At 38.9% G+C, this 27,911-nt stretch overlaps 1 protein-coding gene across 2 annotated transcripts; it reads right to left on the reverse strand.

The window, feature by feature from the left end:
• Window positions 1-3: 3 nt before the first annotated feature.
• Window positions 4-27,894, reverse strand: LOC124381368 (solute carrier family 12 member 6-like). Of its 2 annotated transcripts, none has more exons than XM_046842948.1 (25): window positions 27,734-27,894; window positions 24,469-25,235; window positions 19,238-19,329; window positions 17,843-17,971; window positions 16,365-16,511; window positions 16,151-16,205; window positions 14,707-14,837; window positions 14,105-14,346; window positions 13,038-13,312; window positions 12,307-12,474; window positions 12,100-12,198; window positions 11,941-11,998; window positions 10,246-10,420; window positions 9,805-9,923; window positions 9,257-9,355; window positions 9,027-9,146; window positions 8,661-8,765; window positions 8,402-8,570; window positions 7,362-7,557; window positions 6,542-6,711; window positions 6,309-6,440; window positions 4,740-4,847; window positions 3,441-3,667; window positions 2,504-2,637; window positions 4-1,174 (listed from the first exon to the last, which is right to left on the reverse strand). In XM_046842948.1, the coding sequence occupies exons 2-25, from the start codon at window positions 24,638-24,640 to the stop codon at window positions 1,083-1,085; spliced, it is 3,414 nt and encodes a 1,137-aa protein (XP_046698904.1). In that variant the 5' UTR covers window positions 24,641-25,235; window positions 27,734-27,894; the 3' UTR covers window positions 4-1,082. The 2 variants fall into 2 exon arrangements, with proteins under 2 accessions (XP_046698904.1, XP_046698903.1); XM_046842947.1 differs by having other exon boundaries at window positions 3,441-3,673; window positions 27,734-27,893.
• Between the last annotated feature and the right edge of the window lie 17 nt (window positions 27,895-27,911).

The following is a 27,911-nucleotide window of genomic DNA, read 5'->3' on the forward strand; positions in this document are numbered from 1 at the left end:
AAATTTCTTTCAAAATCAGTTTATTTCCGTCTCATCAACCATTTTATTCTGAAATATGAATGCAATGTAAATGTTGAAAGTAAAAGAGAAAAAAAGACGTGTGGCATCTCTGCACATGAAAAACATTATTTGCAAAAGAACAATGTTTTGCTTTAAAACACTCCGAAAACTCTGCTTGGAGCAGATGATCTTCACGGAGGTCAAAAGGAGAGCAATGAGCACAAATACAATCTTTACGAGTGTGTCGATCTCATTAAAACAACCCAATAGTGACACCTAGTGGCCAGAATGAAACATGTCTTCAGCGTGTGTTTCCCTGCTAGTCAGGCTCAAGCATTTCAGCAATCATCCTACTAGGGACAGAATAAAAAAGAGCGCAGGAATTTTATTGGAAATTCTGGACAAAACATTGTAGTTTTTTCAAGAAAATAATAATTATAATAATAATAATAAAAATTAAAGGGCCCTAAAATGGATCTCTTGTCCATCCACGATAACATGCAAGCACATTAATAAACAACATTAAAATAGCATGCTGAAACACTGACAAAATGTGCAACGATGCCTGCGTCATATTGCTCGAAAAAACTCATCTCTGAATTGTCACACCTTCATCCCACATCGAATACAAACACAAAGCTGAAACAATGCCTTCACAATATTCATTCAAGCTGGAACACAGAAAAAACTGTCCTAACAATACCACACACACACACACACACACACACACACACACACACACACACACACACACAAACACACATTCAAGGTCCATCTACTAGAACAACCCCTGAGTCAATCCATGGAACACACTCACTGTCCCACTGTTTAATATATGTGTAATGTGTGTTTGTGTGTGTGTGCGCTGCTCTTCAGTTGGTTCGAATCCTAGCGCTTCTACACACACTCATAGCCATTGGAAATAAAGAATTGGTGCTGGTGAGCACAGCCTGATGTGGATGGTGAGTGGGGCTTGATGGAGTAGGCGGAGCATGATTGAGACAAAGCCGGTGATGCATCAGTCGTGCCGCCTTCTGCTTAACAGTTCATTTAATCGTCAGTTAAATTACTTTCGATGGCAATCAAGAATAAATGGTGATGACCTCACTTCCTCCACCCCTGACCAACAGGACACGCTCCAGGCCTTCGGTCAGAACCTCCAGAAACTCCATATCTGTTTTTTCAGTCAGGGATCATCATCACAGCAAGTAATTAAACTGTAAGTCCATTCATTAATCGGTTACTAATTAAGGCACTGTCACTAGATCGTGACCAATCAGAATTGAGCAGAGAGAAAGCGACAATAAATAAAACAATCCTTCATTAAAATGTTGAATTTTTTTAAAATGTCGTCACATATTTTTATTCAATTCCTACTTATAAAAATATATTTATTTGTCTTATAAATATGTAACACATGAATAGGAAATAATAATAATCTGTCCACTGCTCTATAACATATCCATCCATCCATCCATCCATCCATCCATCCATCCATCCATCCATCCATCCATCCATCCATCCATCCATCCATCCATCCATCCATCCATCCATCCATCCATCCATCCATCCATCCATCCATCCATCCATCCATCCATCCATCCATCCTAGTTCTCACTCTCCAGTGTTCTGTATTGTTGAAAGATTTATGTTCAAACTCTTGATGTCACCCAAATGAGGATGTGTTCCCTTTTGAGTCTGGTTCCTCTAAAGGTTTCTTCCTCATAACATCTAAGGGAGTTTTTTCTTGCCACAGTCGCCATGGCTGCTCATCAGGGAAAAATACACACCATTCACCTTAACTGTTAAATTCTGTAAAGCTGCTTTGAGACAATGTCTGTTGTAAAAAGCGCTATAGAAATAAACTTGACATGACTTGACCTATCTATCTATCTATCTATCTATCTATCTATCTATCTATCTATCTATCTATCTATCTATCTATCTATCTATCTATCTATCTATCTATCTATCTATCTATCTATCTATCTATCTATCTATCTATCTATCTATCTATATGATTCATATGATATATATATGATTTAAGTGCCTTCTGATTTCTCACTTGTAACCCTCTCACAAACAGGCCGTTGTAGCGCAAAAAAAAAAGAAAAAAAAGATTACATTAAACCAGACGTTATTTTCCTGTTCTGTCTCCAGGAAGACGCAGCTCTACCTCTGTCATGTTAATCTGTATTCTATGTGACTCTCAGGCCTCGGGCTCCGTAGTGTTGTGATGAGTCATATTCACGTAGCAGAAGCGGTGCTGAGAGAAATCAATCCACATATCAAATATCGGTCACAAATATTGTTCTACTAATAATTATATATAAATAATTCGGTATGTAAAAAAAAAACATTGCATCAGGATACAGATGCCAACCCTTTTTTAACTTTTATGCCGAGGCACCGATGCGAATTGATGAATATAACCGTCACTAATAAAACCTGATTATAAGACAAATACGTTTAACTTTTTTTTTTTTTAAGAGATAAAGGATACAGTTTTCATCACCATCTGGGTTCCTGGGTGGTCCTGGCATGTTGAGCAGGACCAGCCGGGCATCGTGAGATTTATTTACGATGACCTCGTTGAGTTTCACGGCCGTGTGCATGCGCCGCACGTTGGAATGATCCCTGCAGGAGTGATAAAAATCGTACGCATTCAAAATTGATCTTAAACGTCATTGAGAATTCCAAACACGTACAAAAACATGACCAGAATCAGTTTTATTGCTGAGTATCATGAACGACTTTTACAAGGAATGTGTCATGGTGTGCAGGTGCTATCAAATATATCAAATAATGTCAAATATCTAAACTATAAAACTGAGGGGATACAAGCCACATCAGAGTCCTGGAAGTGTCCATGTCCTGTAGAGGTGTGGCAGCCAATCACCTTCTCAGCAAAGGGTATGGCAGGCTGTAATCTGCCTTTGTCTTTAGCAGTGGCAGCGTGATGGAGGTCTAGAAGTGCACCATTATTGACTTTGGTAGTTTGAACTTGAAGTACAACCTCATCATTATTAAGGCGTCATTATTGTGCTTAACGATTCTGCATAAAACTCTTCAATCCCTGTTCAGTTCTCCCTATAGGCTTTTATTTGGATTTAGAGGAGACCAATGGGATTCCATCAGCTTGATGCTGCACCGTTTCCATGTGTAATCGAAAGCAGTTGTAACTTTGTGGCAGAAGCAGAGTTTGGTGTTAATGAACGGAGGGGAAATGCTATATGATAGAGATGTGTGTGTAAATGAATGAGTGCTTGAATAGGTACAGATTACTAGACACACACAAATGGATGAATAATTGGGTGTATGTGTGCTTGGATAGATGTTTGTACCATAAGCATTTACTGAGAATATGAACGATTAGATGGACGATAAAATGAAATGAAGATGGAGATGGACGTCTGGGTGTAAATGTGTGTGAGACTTACGGTCGAATACTGAGCATGTCTCTAAAGCCCTCAGGGGTGCTGCAGCCGGAGGGAAAGTGTGCTTGTGCACGCAATTCCAGGGCCTTATCTTTAGTCCAGGTCATGTGGACACGTCTGTATTCCGAGGCTCCGCCCACTTTTTCTGTCCCACCAGCTCCGTCTGTGTCGTCGTCGTCGTCCGAGCCGATGCTTGTCAGGCGCAGCATTGAGTTCCTATCCTTTACCAGCTGTGCCTACACACATACACATACACACATACATACACACACACACACACACACACACACACACACACACACACACACACACACACAAATGAAATCTAATCTTGGTTTTAAAGTAAAAATATAATCACTTAGACACATCCAGACAAACTTACAGGCACTAAACGTATACATTTTAAACTTCATAACCTTTATCCTTATAAAGCTGCTTTGAGACAGTGTCCCTAATTAAGAGTTTTATACAAATAAAACTGAACTTTTCATCATTTCTCCTCTACTGTAGTTATACCTGCCATTCACTCCGATACACTCTGCCTTATTCTCCCTGTCTTGCCCTCAATTTAATTTCTCTGTCTTCTTTTTTATTGCTTCTTTCTGAACTACGAGGCTGCAGTCGATAGTCTTCGCTCTGCATGATAACAACATTTAAAACAGAGGTCCCCAACCTTTTTTGTGCCACGGACCGGTTTAATGTCGGACAATATTTTCACGGACCGGCCTTTAAGTTGTGGTGGATAAATACAACAAAATAAAATGATACGACGGGCATAAAAACTGGTATTTTCTAAATCTAATAATAAACGTGAATCCACGGTGTTGTTTTTTGTTCATTTTGTTGCTTGGGGGTTTGAATTTTGCGGTAATGTATTACGGCTGGAGCAGCCCCTTTAAGAAGGTAGCGGATGAAGGTAAGACATGTGACCGAGGCATCATGACATGCATCAAGAGTGAGTTATAGACAGATGTGGCGGAGAGAATCCGGTAATTTTCCAAAATAAAACCGTTCAGAAACAGATAATAAATAAAACGTAAATAATGTAAGTTATGTATTCTTTCTGTGTGGCCCGGTACCAATTGACCCACCGGTGCCGGTCCATGTCCAGGGGGTTGGGGACTACTGGTCTAAAACACAAACCCTATCTGAAGATCCTACACACAGACTTAAGCTTCATGAAAAACATATAAAACAAAAGTTTTAATTAAACTAATTTAAAAAGCACATAGCAGCATACTCATCAGCTCGTATTAAACACTAAAACCTCTAAAAATGTTTGGTGAAGGGAGTTAATCACACCTCTCTGTCTCGGTCTGATTTGGAGAGGCGCATCTGGCGGAGCATCTGAGATCGCTGTTCCATCATCAGAGTTCTTTCATATGTATATGCACTGATATCACTGTCATGCTGAGAAAAAGAGACAAAATGGACAGAGAGACATATAGAGTAGAATTTGTATATTATGGAAGTATATTTAGTAGATTAATAACACAGCAAAAAACAGCATTAAACTAAATCAACATGAGGGCCATCCCAGGAAAGTAAGACCGAGAGCTACCTCTGCTGCAGAGGATAAGTTTTCCACCCTCAGAAACAGCCGATTCACATTAGCAATCATTAGTTTGCTCACACCTTTTCCTTCAGTGTTTTATTTTCAAAAATGTTTGTTAATACTGAAGACAAAACTCTTTCATAGTTTGGATGTCTTCAGTATTAATTATTGAAAAACTATCAGGCCAAGCAAGATCTTCACTTCTTCAGAATCTCTGACTTACGTTTTATTATATTTTTGTCCATGAATAGGATTTCAATTATTCCCAATACTCGTCTCTTCATTTCATTGCGTTTCACTTGGGTGTGCTGTTTCAAGTAAATGAGAATATCAGAAAATGTATTTATGAGATTTGCAAAACATTACAGTCTGTTTTTATTTACAATTTTACGCAGTGTCCCAACTTTTCTGGATATACAGTACACATAGATTTACACTTTCAGTGGGGGACATAACAAAGTACATGTAAATCGTTACTGTACTTAAGCAGTTTTTTCACGTATCTGTATTTGACTGAAGTATTTCCATTTTGGAGAGACTGTTACTTTAAGTTCACTACATTTTAAATTTAAATATCGTACTTTTTATTCAACTACATTTCGCGAAATCCGTCATAGAGCCACCAATCAGGGTCGAGTGCTCGCTCCGTTTTGAACTTGTTTTGATTGCCGCTTGAAGGTATCTACTTATCACGGACATTCAGTTCACCAGCAAGCAGAACATTTTAAAATGAATAAATAATGGAAGAAACTCCTGACTCAAACTTGCCACAACACCCGTGGCCTCATTTGCGAGATTTCGTTGAACAGAAGGTTTTGGGCTAATGATGATGCTAATAGCTATCAATCAGTGTTTAACTCATTAATATCATTCTATTAATAAATCGGTGTGCTGAGAGTGACATTAAAGTCTTTTCACATACACTGATTTAATTATACAAAGAGTCTTGTGACAAAAATGATAATAGGAACATTATAGCCATAATAAATCATAGTACTTTGGATACTTAAGTACATTTGAAGGCAAGGGAGCACTTTTACTTTTAATGGTATGTCAAAATTAAAGCGTTAATGGTGCTAATTTTATCAGACCATTTTTATAAATATATATATATATATATATATATATATATATATATATATATATATATATATATATATATATATATATATAGCAAAACAAGCTAGTTAAAAATAAAGCAAACATTACAATGTCTTCAAAAAGTATAGACCTAACTATAACTATAGTTATAATACAGTTATAAAAATGAGTGATTATATTATTATACTACACTAAAACCCTCTCTCTCTTCTTACCATCTCTACAACCTCGACTTCAGCCTCTATACGCAGGTGGTAGAGGAAGGTAGCCAGGTCCTTTTTCATCTGAATGGAGTTATCTTCCATCTGAGCCACCGTGAAGATGCGCATCCCGCATTTACGCCAAACCTATCTTACACACACACACACACACACACACTATTAATACGAGCTTAAAAAAATATATGAAACTCGGTACTGTTTATTAGGTTGTACACATTCTCTGTCACCTTGTGTTGCCGCAGGAGGAAAGGCAAGAGCATGAGCATGCCTCCATCATGTACGATCCACCACACATCGATGTAACCCTCTGTATACGGTTCACTGTTTGTGGGAAAGAGTGAGATGTTTTTGGGCACTAGAAGAGCCAGGTGGGCTGCGGTCGTCAAGCGCACAGTGTCTGTAAAGCAGAGAGTACATTCAGTACATATTTAGATAAAAACAAACTAAGATGCACAGATAATATACTGCCTTCAGGTAGGGGGCAGTGTTGTTCCAGAATATGATAACTTTCCATCTTCCTATTGTCAGATATTATGTATATGTAAATGTTTTCTTTTTTCTTTACATTCACATCAAGTGGCATTGTATTACCGACATTATGGGGTTGCTTATAGAGATTGATGTGGTATCTGGATCTTTTGTTTTCTTAAATGAGACCTACCATTTATTAATGACTTACTATTTGCACTATAATTTACTATAGTAACGTTTTTCATCATTCGTGTAAGCAGTAATTAAAAATCAACAAAAACTGCAACCACAGAACAAATATGATTATCATCGAAAGTGAAATTAATGAACATAGCATTCATTTCCACTTGACTGACTCTGTCTCATTTACACCACTGCTTTGACATTATTCACAATTTGTACCAGGATTTCTATTTTATAAGCAGGCCCTCAGATAGAGACCGCCTGTTTCTCAGATCCTACTGATCCCCCAACAAAGCATTATTACTGATATTTCTTTCATAGGTTGAAATGATTTGGTTGAATTTTGGTAACTGCCATCTACAGTATGCGAGCTCTCGTTTTTTTGTCACTCACTGATGAAGGTCTTCCAACTTTGCGGATCTTCACTTTGTCTCCAGGCGTGTGGCCAACCCATAACCACCGTGTTCGGCTGCATGCCGCCCAGGCCGCTTGACTGGATCATGTGGCTGATGCCTTCGCGAGGCTTCTGGGCCACGATACACTGCACAAATCCTTTCACCCGCTCTTTCTCCATCAGGTGCTTCAGTGTCTGAGACAATATAGAAGGGGAAAAAACAGTAAGAGACATGTGGGATGAATCTGAAATTTTAAAAGCAAAGAAACATCTTACAGTTAAAAGGACAAAGAGATTTTTTTTTTTAACAAATGTATCTATCAAGGACAAAAATGATTGCAGGGAAAATTTCTTTAGGACAGGATGCTAATATTTCAGTAAAGCAACATTTTTGCTTTACAATAAATAAATAAACATTTTGTGTGCAATCTTCAATGCTTCAATAACACTATTTACTGTATCTCCGTATTGCTGTTTCTTTCTCAAAGCCATGACTAAAATATTTGCTACATGTTCATAACTTTTACTATATTTACTATATATTTAATAGGGAACTGGACAAATAAATGGATGGATAAGTAATAAAATGAAAATTTACCAATCAGGCATAACATTATGAGATTATAACATTATGAGCGGTTGAAGTGATTAACACTGATTATCTGTTCATCATATCAGGCAGCAAGTGAACATTTTGTCCTCAAAGTTGATGTGTTAGAAGCAGGAAAAATGGGCGAGCGTAAGGATCTACGCGAGTATGACGAGGGCCATATTGTGACGTCTAGATGACTGGGTCAGAGCGTCTCCAAAACTGCAGTTCTTGTAGGATGTTCCCAGTCTCCAGTGGTCAGAATCTATCAAAAATGCTCCGAAGAAGGAACAGAGGTGAACCGGTCGACAGGGTCATGTGAGGCCGAGACAGCAGGACCAACAGGTAGGTGGTCATAATGTTATGGCTGATCAGTAGCCAAAGATTTATGCCTGATTGGTGTATATAGGAATATTTGGAGAAAGAGGTGGAACAAAATGAAGGCAGAACCTGTTCTGCAGCGAGTGATTCCCCGTAAGTGTAAAGGAAGTTTCCGCTGATGACAGTGCCCACGATGGTTAAACCTTTTCCAGCCTTCAGCTGAGAGGCAAAAGTCAGTAGGCGTGGGGACTTAACATGAGCGTCTTCATCTAGCTTCAGCAAGACCAGCAGCTGAGGCCTTAACACACACATAAAGCAAGAGTAAGAATGCATTTGTACTCGAAAAAAAGTATTTTATTTTTTGATCTTTGTGTTTCACAGTATATACCTCCAGTTCTTGGTGTGTGGTTGCCCCTCCTCGAGTCTAAGCAGGGCGAAACGAGCTGCACTCAGAGAGAGACCTCTAATTCCATCCCCCCACTCTTTTTCAGCCCTTCACACACACACAGACACACACACAGGAACACATATAAAGTGTAGAATGGAAATAGAATTTACAGAGTGCTACAGAAGGCTACGAAACATACATTAGCTATCACAGTATAATATATAATGTGCCATAGAATAAAAGGATTTATCACTTTTTGTCATTTTTCTGAATAGATTTTTTCTTTTTTTCTCTGAGTTTTTTTTTTTCTAGCTCTTGCCGAATGCATAACCACAAGCCAGAATTCTGGTTCTCATGGCAACGTACCCGTGATACTCAATGTACTTATAAATCATGCCGGCGATCACCATGGCAGCGATTGCGTAGTACCATGATGAAATAAACATTAGCGCCAGGCAGATGACCATCCCTAAAAATGAGAGCGTCCTGCGAGAGAAAAAAGAGACACTTTTAAGAGGTCACAACAGCAAACCATGGGGAGAGAGAAAATGTGTGTTTGTGTCTGTGTGCGTTTATATGCAGGTGTGTGTGTGTACCAGTGATAATAGGAAAAACGAGGTCTCCAGTTAGGGGTTCTCAGCAAAGTCTGAAGAGCACATGCCAAATTCACAAACAGATAACACATCAGGAAAAACCTACACAGAGACAGAAAAGTCAATTATGAGTTCAAATGTTCACCATTAGACTGTTTGTGAAGTGACAGGTTTTTCTGAAATATCGCTATTACAAAGAGCAACATTGTGATGAGTATTGAAAAAAGATCAAAGTCCTCTGTCCTGGAGAATAAAATGTAAGAGCTTTTACTTTTAAGTGCCTACACTAGAGCAATTTTTGAATTGTTCCTTATAATAATGCGCCGTTTATGCGCTAATGTGTCACTATAAACGAGATTTGAATTACAGTTAGTACTACTCAGAGCTGCTGCTGCAGAAAAATAGAGAACCTTCTCATTTTCAGTTGATTTTCAGTAGATGATTCAGCAGCAAAGCAGTGTAATTGTGAATGATAAACGAGAGCATCATGTCTTGCCTTCACAAACCTGTGTGTATTCTGTGTGTATTTCCGCACATGAATTCATACGTACATGGACAGAATAGGGGCGACCAAATCCAGCGAAGCGATGAGGATGCCCAGTTCAGCGATGAAGGCAGTCAGCAGCAGAGCCCATGTAGGCTCTCCGTTAGCTTTACCGTGACCAAACACCTGCAGAAAGAGAGTCATTTCCACCATTAATACAATAATTCCCACAGAAAGAACCTGTAATATTGTAATAATGTTAATCATCCAGTTCAGGGCTTCGAATCTGTTCAGCATGTGCAACTATTCACCTTAACTCCAGTGCATACGTTCTAAAGTTACTACACTCCAGAGTGCACCATTTTAAAATATAAATACAAATAAATGAAAAATAAAATAAATAAACAAAAAAGACCCACAATAAACTAAATCAATCATGCTCTAATATCATTATAAAATTATTATGGCCAACTTTATCGGAGTGACAGATTCAACACACAGAACCTACTCTGAGGAACGGGACGATGTTATCTTTAGCTATGGCCTGGAGCAATCTTGGAGCGCCAGTCAGTGACTGAAGGCCTGCGCCACATGTCGAGAAAAAAGAGCCAATCACAATGACCCATGGAGAAGGCCAAGCGAGTGTGCCTACAACCAAGTTCCCTTTCACAGAGTCTCCAAACCTGCATGGAGAAAACAACATAAAAAATTAAATTACAGCTGTGAATGGATGGATGGATGGATGGATGGATGGATGGATGGATGGATGGATGGAAAAAACTAAACTGAACTAAATTTGATTGTACAGGTGGAATTGATGGACAGGTGAATGCATGGATGAACAGATGGATAAGTAGTAGAAGAGGTGAATTAAAAAGCATCTAAATTATAAAAACAAGGTAGAATAAAATGTTATGGGATGGATGGATTGATGAATATAATAATAAAACCCCAATACCAAAAAATTGGGACACTTTGTAAAATGTAAATACACAATAAACCTGATTTTAACATAGAAGATATATACTACATTAAGGATAAAAATAAGGTCAAAATAAGGTTGAATTTGATAACTGCAACAGGTCCCAAAAAATTTGAGACAGGGCCATATTTACCACTATGTAAAATCACTTCTCCTGTCTGTATACATCTGGGAACTGAGGAGACCAGTTCCTGAAGTTTTGAAAGAGGAATGTAGTTCCATATGTGTCTGGCACAGGATTCTAGCTGCTTAACAGTTCTGGGTGTCCTTTGTTGTATTTTTTGTTTCATGATGCGCTAAATGTTTTTAAATGCAATTCAATTCAGAACCTGGACTCTTCCACAGCAAAGTCATGCTAGTGTAATAGATGCAGTATGCAGTAAGCATCGTCTTACTTAATTATGTCAGGCCGTCCCTGAAAAGTACATTTTCTAGATTAAAGCTTTTGTTGCTAAAAACTGTATATATACGATTCAGCATTGATGAAGCCTTTTTTTTCAAATGTGCAAGCTGCCCACTCCACAGATGCAGCTTTTTGAACGCTGATTAACAAGCCAGACGGTCCCTCTCCTCTTTAGTCCGGAGGACGTAGTGTCCATGGTTTCCAAAAAGAAAAAAAATTCCAATACATTTTAAATGAGCTTTGTCCCAGAGAGGATGGCGGCATTTCTGGATCATGTTCACGCATGCCTTTTTCTTTGCATGATAGAGATTTAACCAGCATTTGTGGATGACATTTCAAACTGTGTTCACAGACAATGATTTCTAAAGACGTGTTAATGAGCCCATTCAGTGATTTTTTTTTACAGAATCATGACTGTTTTAAATGCAATACCACCTGAGGGTCCGAAGATCACGGGCATCCAGTATTGAATTTTCACCCTTGTCCCTTGTGCACAGAGATTTTTTCAAGATTCTTTGAAACTTTAACTTTATTATGTATTGTAAATGATGAGATATTCAACTGTTTTGCAATTTCATGTTGAGGAACATGATTCTGAAATTTGTGTTTTACAGATTGATACATTTCTACCCATGTTTACTCCTGATTATTTATATCTTATCATCTTACTGACCTGTTGTCAATTAACTTAATTTTGAGATTTGCAAATCCATTGCATTCTGTTTTTATTTCCATTTTACCCAGTGTCCCAACCTTTTTGGAATTGGTGTTATAATAATTTGTTGTGAAATTAAAAAAGGGTTGTACAGAAAGCTTACTTGTCTCGGAGAAGCACCCCCTCCACGCAGGCCCCAAACAGCACCACGCTGCTCAGATCTGCCCTCTTACTCAGGAAAATATCTCAATAACGCAAAAATATCTCAAACTATTGATGTGAACCAGAATACACGTGTGATCAACCGTGTGTTTAAGGATACAGACGAGGGAGGTGGTGACAATAGCTAGTATAGTTCCAATTGGAATAGAGCGCTGAGCGTCCTTTAGATCCCCTGACCGATTTGAGCCGGCCATGATACCTGTAAAAGACAGAGAGAGAGAGAGAAGTAGAAAAATGTATACCTTTAAAATAATGAATATAAAAAATTATAACTATTGTGATGTTTTACAAAGCGAGAGGTGTGCACCTGTCACAGACGGGAAGAAGATTCCCACCAACAGTGTAAAGCATGTGGTGATATCAACAAAAACATATGGAAGGTGGTGGCTGGAGTATGTAGAGGCCGAGCTGGGGGTGGGGTTTGACCCTCGCTCCAGAAGATCTCCTTTACTATGGTATGAACTCCAAATGTTCTCTAGAAGGAGAGAAGACAATCAGCACTGTTTATACACACTTACACACTCTGCTGAATGCAAAATAGTGTCCAGTTTAATATCTTTACTGAATACGTGAAGTATTATTATCATTATTATTATTATTCCCACTATCCAAAAGAGTTGGAGGAACCTTGGGTTTCTCATGGGTAATGTCTTGTCACAGAGAGGGTAAAGTCAACTTTCTGGAAAGACTTCTTTAAAATGTCCATCCTCAGAATTTCTATAAAAATGTATGTTTATTAAATACATAGGAGATCAATGCGATGCATCAATTTAAAGCCCTTTGCTCTGAACACATTTCAATATGTTTCGCTTCTTTCTTCTTTTAATATTTAAAATGTACCTTGATTTTCTTCCTGAAAATAAAGCTCTTGTGGGTTTGCTATTACAATTTACGACAGTGTTGTGTGACACAAAGTGACCACTCGAAAGTTGATTATCTTCCTATGACAGCAAGTGTTTTATTCCTCTTATACCAGATCGACAATGGTGTAATGGTATAATGTGAGCATAATCGGTCACACATGGTAGTGTTTTATACCTGCTATCACTCCACTAGCGAGTCCCGGTATGCCTTCGATTTCAGTGACGTTGTTATGAGTGAAATACTCATCACACGCTGAGTTCGGCTTGGACGAATTACAAAAACGCAACCATAGATCGGTCGTCTTCTCGATTAATTGGGAAATAGGAGGGGCTTCTGTGCCATTGAAGCTTTCGTTAATGTTGATTTTAGATTCGATCAGGATGGTTTTCGCGCACAGGTCGTCATGAAGCTCGTGTCTAGAGATGCTCCGGTTTCCCAGCATGCACACTCTGAAGGGAGACATGACAGATAGACAGGGCAACTTAAAGCCACAAATGACTTCCATGAACACAAGCACAAGTTAGTCAAAGTGGGTTGCTATGAGACCGTATTTACCATAAAAATCATTATACTTGCCACTGATGTTTCATTTGCATACGATCTTATGTAAATCAAGTAAACAAACCCAGACGGAACATGTTTTTAGGAAAACCACCATTTACTGTTCCATAATGGAATAGTGGTGTAACAATAATTAAGTAATTATTTAAATAATGGAGTTAAAAAAAAACTCATCAGGTGCACAGAATTGAGGGATTACCTGCCATGATAAGGATGTGGCCGAGATATCAGGCTCAAATTAAACCATCTAATCTTGTCACAGGTCCAAATACAGTGGTACACCTGAACAATCAGGGGGGTTAAGTTCTAAGACCCGAAATTCTGCGGAATTTGGACGCACCCCCGCAATCTAAACATTGTCAATTTAATACAATAATGTGTTTTAAACGTTTTTATGAAATTTGTTAGTGAAAACATAGTTTAAAATGTGATTCCTAACGTTCCTGAACATTCGGTGCCGCTGCGGATTCCCGCGAATCTTAACATAATCCGCAACTTGCTGTTAGTCAGGTTCCAAATGAGAACCTGCGAATTTCCCGAGTTCTGAACCGCGAATTATCTCGGGTTCACTGTACTATCTTTAGTTTAATAGCTATATTTGGACCTGCTCATGATAACAGGATTATACCTCAATATCACATTGCTCACTGATTATTATAAGTCTGTCAGCCGGCACTCACGGGAAGGAAGGTGGACTGAAGGCAGAGACCAGAGCACCGGTATAGATGGAGACGATAGAGATGATGACGCAGGCCAAAAAGAGCGACGCCAACTTGTTCACGTATTTGACTCCCACAAACACCAGAAGTGACATCAACACCAAGAAGATGGAGCCGTACACACGCATGTTGTTTAACATAGCTGCCGCTTCGCCCTCGGGCTGATGGGAGTAAAAGATGGCAGCTGATGGCGCTATATACATCTGCGAGACAGAAAAAGAGAGGGGATGAAAAATACACGGACATGTTAATGACAAATTGTCAACAGATAATAGAAGAAAAATCGCTATACAATTAAAATAAAAATGTAATGAATTAATTATCAGACGTGCCAATATCAGTTTCATATCATATTATATTTTAAATAAAATTAATTTGTTCCTCAGGAATCCAGAAATGTCCTAACTGTTAAAGGTTTTTTCATAGCGCTGTTTAGCCAAGAGATGGAATGAGGAAACGACTGAAAAAAATACTGTGCTGTGAACTGATTATCGGCACATAAGTCATAATGCTACCTTGAACATTAATCTGAATGTTATTAAGTGTGAGGAAGAAACCCGCACCAGCAAGATTTCGACGGCTCCAAGGATGTACATGGACCCAGCGAAGGTGGTACCGAGGTAAAAACACAAACCAACTGCACCTCCAAACTCTGGGCCCAACGATCGTGAGATCATAAAATATGAACCCCCGGCTAAGAAGAGAGACAGACAGACACACAAATAGACAAAAACACATAAAGGTGACAGACATACAGAGAAAGGACGTTAGTATCTCTATGTTAGTTCCATCTACTGTTATTCTGTACAAGTGATATGATGTGCTACCTGAGTACATGGTAGAAAAAGGAACACTCTGGTTAGGTGCTGCTCTAAGAGGTCCTACTAGCCACATACGTTTTTTAACACATTTTAACATATATCAGAGGCTGTAGGCATTTGGATACCAGTTTACTAATACACCTGGTTCTACAGGATTCTAATGTTCTAATGTTCTACTTCTAATAGATTCGAATGGTTCCTGGTTCTAATGTTCTACCTAAAATTATTGTCCAACTCCATAGCTACTAACCAGCAGAAACATATGAACATTGGGAATCACAAAAACTCCAGTTAGAGTCCAGTGTTGAGCTGAGATTACATGCATAATTACAAATAGTACTAATCACTTCTATCGTTTTTAAAATGTCACTGTTTTGCATTTCTGGTCAGATGGCTGGAGGCACAGGACTGTGCAGCACAGTAGGGCACTTGACCAGTATGCTAGAAAATCCATTAAAGATTTGTCTTAATTATCTTACTTAGGATTTAAATATGATTTATAATATGGCCAATATAATGTCAGCTTTGAAAGTCCAACACAGCATTCGGTTTATTTTCTCTGCTACAATATGCTTGAAAATCCGACCCAATTTTGGTTTATCTGGATGACAAATGTGGATAGATCTTTTTCAATTCCTGTCCTTATTTTCTCATTGTCCATTAACATTTTGCTATTAAGCATCTTGATTTTGATTTACAGCCTTTGTATTGTTTACTCCTGTCCTCCTATTTGGACTTAGTAAGTAAAATAAATTTTTTTAACCAATACTATATAAATAAAAAATCTATGGTTCATCCTTATTAATCATAGATGAAGCTCGTAATAGAGCTAGATGCATTTTGGTAACACTCACTCGAAGAGCTACATTTCTTTTGAGGAAGTACTTCATGTAAGACTTTCAAAACAGCACAATTCTTATCTCGCTGTCATGCGCACAGGCAAAAGTAAATGTACAATGTCAACTGTTATGACCTACAAACATTAGTACTACTCTGCTCCCCTTATTTACTGGACGGCTAGTAACCTTGTATTGTTTTGGAAAAAACAAAAACAAAAAAAAGGATTGAATTCAAAAGCAGGTTCGTTATTATAATACCACAATGGTAATAATGTACAGTTTTCAATCCATCTCCACAGTATATTGGTACAGGTGAGAACTAATAATTACTGGGAGTGCCTACGTACCTGGTACCACTCCATTAGTGGCAATAGCACTCATTGAAATAGCAGTCAGCATGGTCTAACAGAGGGAAGCAAGAGAAAGATTACAGCAGGAAGTTAATAATCAACCTGTACTTTATTTTTGGACGTAGTGACAAATCTAAGCACTTAAAGTACCTAAATGTCCGTTGTCCATTTACTACAGCTAGTAAATAAGTACTGAATGGCTTTAACTCACACAACAACAGCAGATGAAGACGATACACAAAGCCTGCAGAACTCCGGCCGTGCCCACGACCCATGTGAGTCGGAGGAAGAGGATAACACCGAATATATTTTGCAGGCAAGGCAAGTATACGCCCATGAAAGTGCCCATCTGAGGAGACTGTGGGGTCATACATAAAAGATACATTCAGTTATATATAACACAGCGATGGGTACAGTACAAACGTATCGATGCGTAGTAAAAGGGAATTATTTTAACTTCAAGTTCAAGCGCATTATTTACCAAATCATCAGCGATGGGTCGATTTATTATTGAGTCTTAATCTAACGGAATATAATACCGTAAACAAGCAACAAGCTGTGTTCTGTCCTCACATCACTTGACTGCCTTATTAAATATCTTCTAACAAATAGATCCACTAGTTACACTCTATGATCATCACTGCCCATATGTGGTTCTCCCCAAAAAAAAATTTGCCACACATTTGGAAGCAAACAATAGTCATGACATCATGACATCATGCACAAAGCAAGGTCCATAAGGACGGTTTTCCAAAGCTGGCATGCAAGAATTAAATACATTTGGGATTAAACTGAAAGACTGACTGTGCACCAGTTCTTCTCAAGTGATACCAGTGCACTGACTGCACTAAATTTACTTATAACTAAAGGAACACAAATCCCTAGACATCCAAGCTCCAAAATGTAGTGGAAGTTTTACAAGCAGTTAAAGCAGCGAAGTGGGTCTAACTCCATGTTAATGCCCATGTTTTTGCAATAGCTTCTCATGGGAGTGATAGTCATGTGTCCCCATACCCCGATCAGGCATTACATTATGACCACCTGCCTAATATTGTGTTGGTCCCCCTTTTGCTGCCAAAACAGTTTCACTGTCGAGCATCAACAGCATGAACTTCTGAAGCAGTTTGAGCAACAGGAGCTTGTCTGTTGAATCAGACCACACGGACCAGCCTTCGCTCCCCACATGCATCAATGAACCTCGGCCGCCCACGACCCTGTCGCCGGTTCAGCACTGTTCCATCCTTGGAGCACTTTTAATAGATTCTGACCACTGCAGACCAGGAACATCCCACAAGAGCTGCAGTTTTGGAGATGCTCTGACCCAGTCGTCTAGACGTCACAATTTGTCAAACTCGCTCAAATCCTTACGTTTGTCCATTTTTCCTGCTTTGGGGACAAAATGTTCACTTGCTGCCTAATAAATAACACTCACTAACAGGTGCCATGATGAAAAGATAATCAGTGTTCTTCACTTCACTGCTCATAATGATATCATTTCATATTGATATGCCTGGATAGTGTATTTTGGGCCCTGTTTTGTACTTGGCTATCAGGGAACAATGAGTACATCTGCTCATTTCAGGGACCTCAATCAGCTGCCTAACTAATATAAACTACCACCTGAGCATGACAGGGCGAAAATCATGGACCGGCATCATCATGTCATGTGTGTAAAGAGTATACACATACTTTGATAGATTTCCGCTTCTCTCCGATGCTTTCGGCCTCCTCATGCTCTCGGGCACCTTGTGTGATGTTTGTGTAGTTGACCAGACGTGAGAGAAGTGAGGAAACCTTCGGGCGAGTGTCCATCTCTTCCTACAGAGTAAAACAGAGAGACAAAGAAAAGGGAGAGTGAATCACTTTACTGCCTTTAATTAACTGAAAGTGCCACAAAACAGATAAAAACGCTTTGTTAAAAGCATTGCGCTAAATGCAGCTCTACTTTGGCTCAGTGCCCTGAGTAACAAAAGCACTCACTTTATATCCTGTACAAAAAATTTACCATAACAACACAAATCCATACCCATCCTGCACTAATGAATTCTGTTAAATGTATTAATGGCTCTAAGTTGCTCCAAGAATCTGAGATCACACTCGAGAACCGGTTTTTAGTTCATAAACTGTTGATAAGTACAGGGTCGAATATGAAAAATACAAAAAGGTTTGTATTTATGGGTAAATCGATAAACACACAATAAAGTGGTCTATGATCCACCACACTGAACGACATTACAGTTGAAACCGTTGAAAATGCAGGAGTTCCCAGCCACCAGGACCGGTACCGGGCTGTGGATCATCAAACGTTTGAATTTTTAATTTTCTTTCCATTTTGTTGATTTTTTCTGTTTTTTCTGTCTGTTTTTAAAAATGTTTTATTTTAGTGGCGGTTTTCCACGCAATTCTTTTTATAAGCTTCGAAAAAAATAAAGGTCCTACTGATTCTGCAATAAAAAATTACAATTTTAATACAAACACTATATTGGCAAAAGTTTGCGGACACCCGGTCATTAGTATACTATGTTGTTTTTGAGCATCGCATTCCACATTCATTCCCAATTTGCTCTTATAATTCCCTCCACTCTTCTGGGAAGATGTTCCACTAGATTATGAAGTGTGCTTGTGGAAATTTGTGCTCATCAGCCACAAAAGTTGCACTTCATAACACTTCATAACTTCAAAACTCAGGTACTGATGTAGATTAGGTGAGGTGAGGTGAAGTGACCTGGGGTGCAGTCGGCGTTCCGATTCATCCCAAAAAGGTGTCAGAGATCAGAGCTACATAGCAGGCCACTCAAGATCTTCCTCTCCAAACCAGCACAAAACCAGAGCTGGATGTAACAGGTTAGCGCATCTAGTGCAAGTCCTGTACAATTGTGTGCCTCCAGCTTTGTGGTAACAGTTTGGAGAAGAACCGTGTATGGCAAGATAAAGTAGTGTCCCAATATTTTTGTCCATGTGTATGTAATAATTCAATTAATAAATGGTATAATGTGTATAACTAGTATAGGTCTTTGCTAGTGGTATGAAAGGGTTGGGGCTTACTGTAATTACAGTACTGGAGTAAAGATATGTGACACATACCTCGAACAGCGCCAGGTTTCTGTCATAGAAATCATCGTCGTCAACGGTGTGACTGTTATTGATGTACACATTGGAGATCTTTGAATTTCCATCTGTATGAAAAGCAGAAGTGGGAGAGAGAGAGAGAGAGAGAGAGAGAGAGAGAGAGAGAGAGAGAGAGATTAGAAATGTGTGATGATAAATGTGATGGAGGATTTTTCTGTGGGCCTACAGGAAGCTCTGTTTCTGGGTGTGTGCGCGCAAGAGAGACACTGCAGTGGCTGTCGCACTTCGGTTTCACCAGGCTCAGCGTCTGTGTCAGCATTAATGCTCTCACTTCCCTTCCACACCCACACACACACACCCTAATCACTCCATATGCACATCGAAAATCCAAACTACATCGAATTCTCTGTACCCTGTCTGCAACCAGTTTTCTGCTAATAATCGACTCAATCCTCGGTATGCGTGTGTGTTTGTGTGTACCGCTATGTGCGGTCAAGCAAACAACAACAACAACAAAAAAATTCTCAGGAGATTTGTATGGCTTTGAGGCCATGGAATACAAACTGCCTCATTTCTTAAAAAAAAAAAAAAAAAAAGGGCATTCAGATTTTTTTTTTTTTTTAAAGATGATCACAAATGGACATCGATTTTCTATATTTATTACATATTCATACCATACATTTATTCGTTAATACTGTATTAAGCAATTCGTTTGTTAGAAAACACGGATGTTTCCTACACAGTACACAGAAACTATAAACTAGACTCGTCTAATAGAATAATAGCTCATGGTCTGTTTTCTAGTCTTTTTTTTTTTTTGTATCGCAATAAATACAAACAATTAAGAAACAATATATTGCGCTAACATTTTACACAAATACAGAAATTTGCTAATAAAAGTATGCCATATATTTATTTCCCCAAAAATGGTTTGTTAATATTTAAGGAGTGGATTTTTTTTTTTTTGCTGATTGCGCTAGACGACAAGCTTTGGTATGGAGCCAATTGTTTCTGCTGGCGCAAAAGGCCTGCTGCAGAAAAAAAAACGCTCTCTGATACAGATACGGCTCGCAAAATTAATATCGCCTCAAAAATGCGGCTTTGGTTCATGTTTTCTCTTTCTATTCACTCCGTTGCCGTGTTTTTGAAAACAGAGAAAGACGCATTTATAAATCCTCCTTCGAACACAGCATTTTGTCCTGTAGTGTTTTGATCTCAAATGTTGAGCTATTTTATGATTTGCTCAGTAGCTCCTGGTTCCATAACCTCAAATGACTGTAAAAGACTGTAGAAAGAACATCACTCATAATCTTACACTCCAGTGCTCATGTTAGTTCTCACTCTCCAGTGTTCTGTATTGTTTAAAGACTATAATCACACTCTTGATGTCACCCAAATGAGGATGGGTTCCCCTTTTGAGTCTGGTTCCTCTCAAGGTTTCTTCATCATAACATCTAAGGGAGTTTTTCCTCGCCACAGTCGTCACGGCTGCTCATCAGGGATAAATACACATCGTTCACCTTAACTGTTAAATTCTGTAAAGCTGCTGGACGTTAAAAACTCCAAGTACACATTCCCAGCAATCTGTTGTTTTTGTGCTCGAATGAATACACGGCTTTTTTTTTTTTTGAAAGTGTGGCCAAAACAAAACAAAACAAAAAAAACAAAATTACCCCTGTTCATGGGCACTGATGTGCTGCTGAGCATTTACCTGCAGCGCTACAGCGCCGGTCAAAACGTTTGTAAACACAGTGTTTATCGTTTTTGAGACACCTGCATGTTCCTTAGGTGCATTTACAAACTAGGAAAAAGGCAAAAACACCCAAGAATTGGACTGGAAAAAAAGTTCTGTGGGCAGATGAGCCCAAATTGAACATTTTTGGCTCTAAAAGAAGAACTTATGTAAGAACAGGAGAGAAGATGTTAGCAGACTGAATCACATCCACAGTCAAACATGGAGGTGGCAGTTTAATGGTTTGAGGTTGTTTTGGAGCAGGGATTGTTGGAAACTTATTCCAGGTGAAAGGAATCCTGAACCAACATGGCAACCCTACTACCCCTACTCAAACACTAGCGGTGTAAGAAAATATCGATACGTGTGAGTATCGCGATATTTATTTTGCCGATACTGTATCGGTGTATAGATAGATAGCAGTCGTCTTCTCTCTCTGAACTTAATCAGTGACGGGAAGTGCTAGCATAAAGGCACGTCAGTACTGTTAGCGTTCATATCCACCTGTTTCCTGGGGGTACTGCTGTAAAAACAATCTGTATAACTTCCGCCGGACGTAATAGCAGCGTTGACTGACTTGTGCAGACAGGTTTGTATGTTTATTTATTTATTTTCGGGTGGGAAATATGTTCAAAGTGTTAAAAAGCACAGGAACAGTTACAGTATCGCAAAATATCATCACAACCCTGATTCTGGTCAATAAACAGCCCTATTCGACACCGTGCGATTCAATCTGGACTGCAGATAATTGCAACCAACTTGTTTAGAGAGCAAATGGTCGCCTTGAGTGCGATCCATCATGGAAAATCCTGCCCACTCATCGTACCTAAATACCTACTGAACTGCTCTGGGATGAACTGGATCACAAGGTCGGAAAGAAAAATCCAACTAGTGAAGAACACCTCAGGTTTTACAAGAGAGTCTGTCAAAAATCATAAAAGTCAATGTGTTTCCAAACTTTTCACAGGCACTATATGTTCTAGGTTTCTTGCAGATTCTCTGGATGAGCACCTGCTTCTTTTGTTACCTTCCACTAAAAAACAGCCAGAGACAGAGGCAAACAAAGAGGGCCATGGTTCTCAAAATAGAGCCCAGAGACCCCCTTGGTGTCTGTAAAGGACAGCCAGAGGGTTCCTACCAAAAAATCAATACAGGAATAATTTGTTTGTCTGAAAAGAGGAAACTGACTGAGTCATGTTTTAGGCACTAAACTAAACAACGTCTGGTCATTAAGTTCAAATTGCTGGCACTTAAAATCAGATTTTGTTGCTCTGCTGCCATTTATACACGCCAACAAACTCCAGGCTGCTTTTTAAAAAGAGGCAAGTCGGAGTGAGTGATTTTTAAAAAGATCAGTTTGCAAACATCCTTAGTTTCACTAATCAATTAAGTGGTTACATAACAATCTCAATCGTTCGACTGATGTCAACGGTTTTACTGAAGGGATTTGTAGTGCACACAAATAAGAACGGCGTGTATCGATTTTGTTTTTCGAGAACGTTCACGGCCGGTTTAAACGGCGCCGGTCGGTAATTAACAATAAGAAATGCGAAACGAAACGCACTCAAGCTGGGATATTAATACGCCTCCGCTTCTGTCCTTCCAACTCCCTGTTTTCCCCATTGCCAATGCTCTGCTGTGTTTAGACATCATCTATATTTAGAAATAAAGAGAGATTTGGTTGCGTGGGAACAATCTGGTGGTGCTCTGACAAAAGTGTTTTCAGAATTCAGGGTCAGCTTTTTTTCCTTTAAAGCTTCCTGTTTTAAGTCACTGCATGTTCTGTCTCAGCTGGACAACTATGATGAAACGACGACAGTTTTTAACTTATATATATATAAATAAATAAATAAAACACAGATAAGTGACAGCTACAGGAATTCAGGTTTAAAAGTCAGTGTGTATTGCGCAACACTGAATGTTCGTGTTCTCCGGTGCGACGCAGTCAAACTTTTATTACTGTTATTAAATCGGCACATGCGGTACAACGGTTACAGCACAAACGTGTCGTCAAATTGACAACTTACTAATGTAAAGGAGAGGTGTAGATAGATTGCGAACGATCGAGTCACAAATTGAGTCAAATCTGATTTACACAAATCGAATCATTCGAAAGAACTTTTTGCGTAATTTTACACAAACAAGGAGGTAGCGATGTTTTGAATTTGGAAAAAAATAAAAAATAAAAAATAAATTCACAAAACCTAATTCCGAATGTTCCTTTGAGACGACGAATAAACTAATTACCAGGGAACCAGCTGTGCTGTGTGAGACTTTAACAGGAATATGACTAATATAACACAAACAAAACATTTCAACATCTAGTCATTCTAGCTGTGTGCAAGTCAAATTATATTTATGTCGAGAAAAACTGTCACGGTTTCATGTTGCAGAAATCCAGAACTGCTGAATTTCCTGACTGAAACCGTAAGCTAAACGTTGGCCAAACTGTAAACACTTGCGTTGTCTGGCTTGCTTTCCGCGATGCAGACAATTGAGGCGATACACAATAAACAGAGCTCACAGAGAACTCTTTGCTGTACACATGGATATGGATTTCTGGAAAATCTGTTTTGTTTTTTTTGTGTTTGGTCCCACACCAATTTCTAGTGTCTTAAAGCAAATAAAGCAAATAAAGTGAAATAAAGCAAAAATCCCTTCACTGTTTATCAAAAACAGGAGTTGAAAAATTAAAAAGTAAAAAAACCCCCAACAAACTGTAAATAAGGTGTTCACTAAAACAAGCTACTGATCCATTTTTGAAAAATGAACACCATTCGTCCACAAGGTACACCGATCAGCATAACTTTATGACCACTTACAGGTGAAGTGATTAACACTGTTTACTCTTCATCATGGCACCTGTTAGTGGGAGATTATTTATTAGGCAGCAAGTGAACAATTTGTCCTCAAATTTGACGTGTTCGAAGCAGGAAAAATGGGCGAGCGTAGATTTAAGTTTGACAGTGTGACGTCTAGACGACTGGGTCAGAGCATCTCCAAAACTGCAGCTCTTGTTTGATGTTCCCAGTCTGCAGTAGTCAGATCCTATCAAAAGTGCTCCAAGGAAGGAACAGTGGTGAGCCGGAGACAGGGTCGTGGGCGGTCCGAGGCTCACTGATGCACTTGGGGAGCGAAGGCTGGACCGTGGTGGTCCAATCCAATAGACAAGCTCCTGTAGCTCAAACCGCTGAAGAAGTTCATGCTGTTAATGCTCGACAGGTCAGGATTGTTTTGGCAGCAAAAGGGGGACCAACACAATATTAGGCAGGTGGTCATAATGTTATGGCTGATCAGTGTATTCTCTTATTCCCCATGGTGGTACCTACAACACCAGTGAGCCTTCATGCACTACATTACTGCACATTTTCATCTTGACCACATCATGGTGAATGTGTTCCATCACAGGATCTGTCGAATAAATTCTGTACTGAAATGCACTACAGGTCACTGTGAAAGAACATACAGTATGTTACTGAAACATAGTTACAAACCTGACCATTTTTCTCCCTACCGTGTTCTGTGTGGCTTCGGTCTGGCGTTTCTTCGCTGTTGTCGACGCTCTCTCGTGAGCCGAAGCGGACTCGAGCACTTTCTCGTGAGCCCGTGTCGGGCGATGCATCCGACAGGCCTGGGACGTCCTCGGCTTTGGTCGGCGTCACAGTGAAACGCACCGAGGACGCCATGGTTTCCCGGGGCTGCTGGGGATCCGCCAGGGTGACTGTCTGGATGGAAATCAATGAGCTTTCGAATCTCAGCTAACGGTGAGGGTGAGAACAGGGACTGTGCGACACGTCGCCATTGAATCGGCGTTTGAATCGATAGACGCTAGGTGTCTATCGCCTTAAATCTTTGTGTGCTCTGGATCGGCTGATAGAGCTGAGGGTTAGGACTTACAAGTGAACCAGTCTCCAGAGAGGCACAGTGAGTTAGGGTCTTAGCATTAAAAACTATAGCGGTGTGAGACAGAGAACATGTATCTGGTATTAACTCGGATTCTCAATTGAGAGTGTTATCAAGTGGTAGGAATGCTTTGAATAAAGTGCGCCATACATTCACTAGTGAACTATTTGGAATTGACTGGTGTCAGGAGGAATTTTCTAACGGAAAAATGCATAACAGTGCGTGGGAATGTCAGGAAACGGGATATTTTTTATCTATTTCTCAAAAATTGTTTGGTCCTGGAAGATAATCTTCCTGTGATGGAGAACCTGTGGGAAGATACCTAGCTATTCTAATATGAGGTAAATTACGGATTCTGATGTGACATGGGATGTGTGTCTGGATAGAAAGTAAATGAGTAGGAATATAAGAAAGTGAAAAAAAGTGGGGTGGGGTTAGTGGGGTGGGGGGTGGAGAGAGAAAAAAAAAGGGACACGTTATTATGAGCATTAAAACACAAAGGCAAAAACGTTCATTAATTTTAAATCAGAAAACGAGAATTTCTGAGTAGTAAAAAGATATTTTGTCTATTATTCTATTATAATTATTATTATTATTATTGTTATTATTATTATTATTATGCAACTATTCAAAAAAAAATTTCCGATTATTTGTATTATATTCAAGTATAGAAGAAGAGTTTGCTCCTGGGAAATCAATATAAAACAAAGTAAAAGATATGAAAGCGTGAAACAATTAAATTTCTTTCAAATTGTTCTATTATTATAATAATCTATTATTCTAAATTTATTTGAATATATTTATATTTTTTTGTAATCTCGCACCCAGTGAATGGGACAGAGGTTACATGCTCATCAACATCATAAATTTAGTTACCGGCTATAAAGATGAACTTTATCTCCGCATTAAACACACAATGTTTACAGTACTGTACTGATTTTTTTCATTTTTATTTATTTACTTATATTAAAAACATAATTAGGTTTCAGTTGAAACTCAGTTTGTTTGTCAGATGTGTTTGATAACCGTGGGTTGTTGGACACTCAGGGAAAATGTCCATGTTGAAAGTAAAATTTGTAGGATTGTGCCACCGTATATGTACAGTGCATTCGGGAAGTTTTCAGACCCTCTTTACTTTTCTTCAGTTTGTCTCCAAAAATGTTTTTTTCTTCTTCTCATTAATCAGTTATCATTACACTCAGTACTCCATAATGACAAAGTGAAAACAGAATTCTAGAAATGTCTTTACATAAAATAAATAAATAAACTGAAATATCACGTCACCTCACGTATGTACATGAACAAAGGTTTGGACACACCTTCTCCTTCAGTGCTTTTTTTATTATTTGGTATTATTTGTATTATTATTGAAGGCATCAAAACCAGGAAAAAACACATATGGAATTATGTAATTAACAAAAAATGTGTTAAACAACCCAAAATTTGTTTTCTATTTCAAAGCCATCCTCTGCTTTGATGAGAGCTTTGCACACTATTAGCATTCTCTAAGTCGACCTCTTGAAGTAGTTACCTAGAATGGTTTTCCAACAATCTTGAGGAGTTGCCAGAGGGATTGAGTGCATGTTGGCTGCTTTTCCTTCACTCTCTGGTCCAACTCATTTCAAACCATCTTACCTGATGCAGTTCTCCATCTCTCTCCTTCTTGAACCAATAGCTCTTATATAACCTAGAGATGTGTTTGGGGTGAATGTACTGTTGATAGTCATGTCTGACGAGCATTTATGCAAATTGGCAGCTTTTGAGGCTGGTAGTTCTACTAATCTTATCCTCTGCAGCAGAGGTAGCTCTTGTTTTTTCTTTTGTGGGCTAGTCCTCATGAGAGCTGGTTTTATCATAGCATTTGATGGTTTTGAAAACTGCACTTGGGTTTGTTTTTTTGGTTGGATTTTCTAAAAATAATGCTCTTTTCTCTTTCCTCAACTGAGTGTTTCTTGCCATGATGTGGATCTGTACAGTAGCTATTGACTGGAAAACATTCCAGGTGACTACCTCATCATTCTGATGAAAGAATGTCATGAGTGACACGATCAATATTTTTTCTTCTCGTTGCACGCCGTTTTTAGCCCGTAAACCTATTTCTTGTCATTACTCTGCTTTTTCATTGTCTGGCTCTCATGTAGGCAGAGGGCAACAAGAAGGATGGAGTTGATGTGGATGAGACAGAGGGAGTCAGTGATGTAAACATGACAGAGAACAGACACATTCCTATACACCTGATCATTTTTTCTATATGGTGGATGTTCAGAATACATTCATTAGATTAACACAATATCAAATTTTGTATTAATATGATGTGAGGTTCAGCATGACACTAAAACGTGGTAGCATTGGCTACTTTTTACTTAAGTACATGTCAGAGCTCAAACTTGTTTAACTTTTACCAAAGTCTTTTTAAAACACAAGTATCTGTATTTCTACTTGAGTGAAATATATATGTACTTTTGCCATCTCTGATATATATTATATATACACAGTATATATAAAACGTGCGTGAGAGACATTTGGAGCCAAGCAGTGTAACTAGGATCCATTAAGCCAATTATCAGACCAGATCGGACCGGTCTCTCACTCGAGATCGTTTTGTTTAACCGACAAAACAAGCAGGTGCAGTGTGAGGAATCACCATCAGCAGGTCCAATCTAAATGTACCGCAGGATAACACACACTTCCATACTGTACTGGGTCCCTTTTTCTCCTCAATCACACACTTCACAGCGCGTTATTTATTATAAACAAACCACTAAATGTCTGTCTGAGATTAGACTAATGATTGTTCCTGATTGGTAGGGAGAACGGCCGGTAAGAGACACCTTAATACATTTATACACATAAAATAAAAGATAAAATCTGTTTACCTTCACCCCGAAAAGGAAGCTCGCCTCATTAAGGGGGAAACAATGTAATAATTAAAACTAAATACTGGTTATCGTCTCCCAGTTTCACCCCCTTGTCGTATCATGTCAAAGCAGCGCCTTCTGTCAGCGTGAGCTCGCTCCGGTGTCCGCGCATGCGCCCTTCCTTTCTCCCTTTTTA

Source organism: Silurus meridionalis, chromosome 28 (assembly GCF_014805685.1).
Source record: "Silurus meridionalis isolate SWU-2019-XX chromosome 28, ASM1480568v1, whole genome shotgun sequence".
In the NCBI taxonomy this organism is placed as follows: domain Eukaryota; kingdom Metazoa; phylum Chordata; class Actinopteri; order Siluriformes; family Siluridae; genus Silurus; species Silurus meridionalis.

Bases quoted from the DNA above. Each gene is read 5' to 3' on its own strand.
- LOC124381368 (XM_046842947.1), bottom strand. From the start codon at position 24,640: ATGGCGTCCTCGGTGCGTTTCACTGTGACGCCGACCAAAGCCGAGGAC. The intron at 19,330-24,468 runs GTAGGGAGAAAA...CTTTTCATACAG, and splicing joins CCGAAGCCACACAGAACACG to ATGGAAATTCAAAGATCTCC. The intron at 4,848-6,308 runs GTAAGAAGAGAG...TCTTTTTCTCAG, and splicing joins AAGTCGAGGTTGTAGAGATG to CATGACAGTGATATCAGTGC.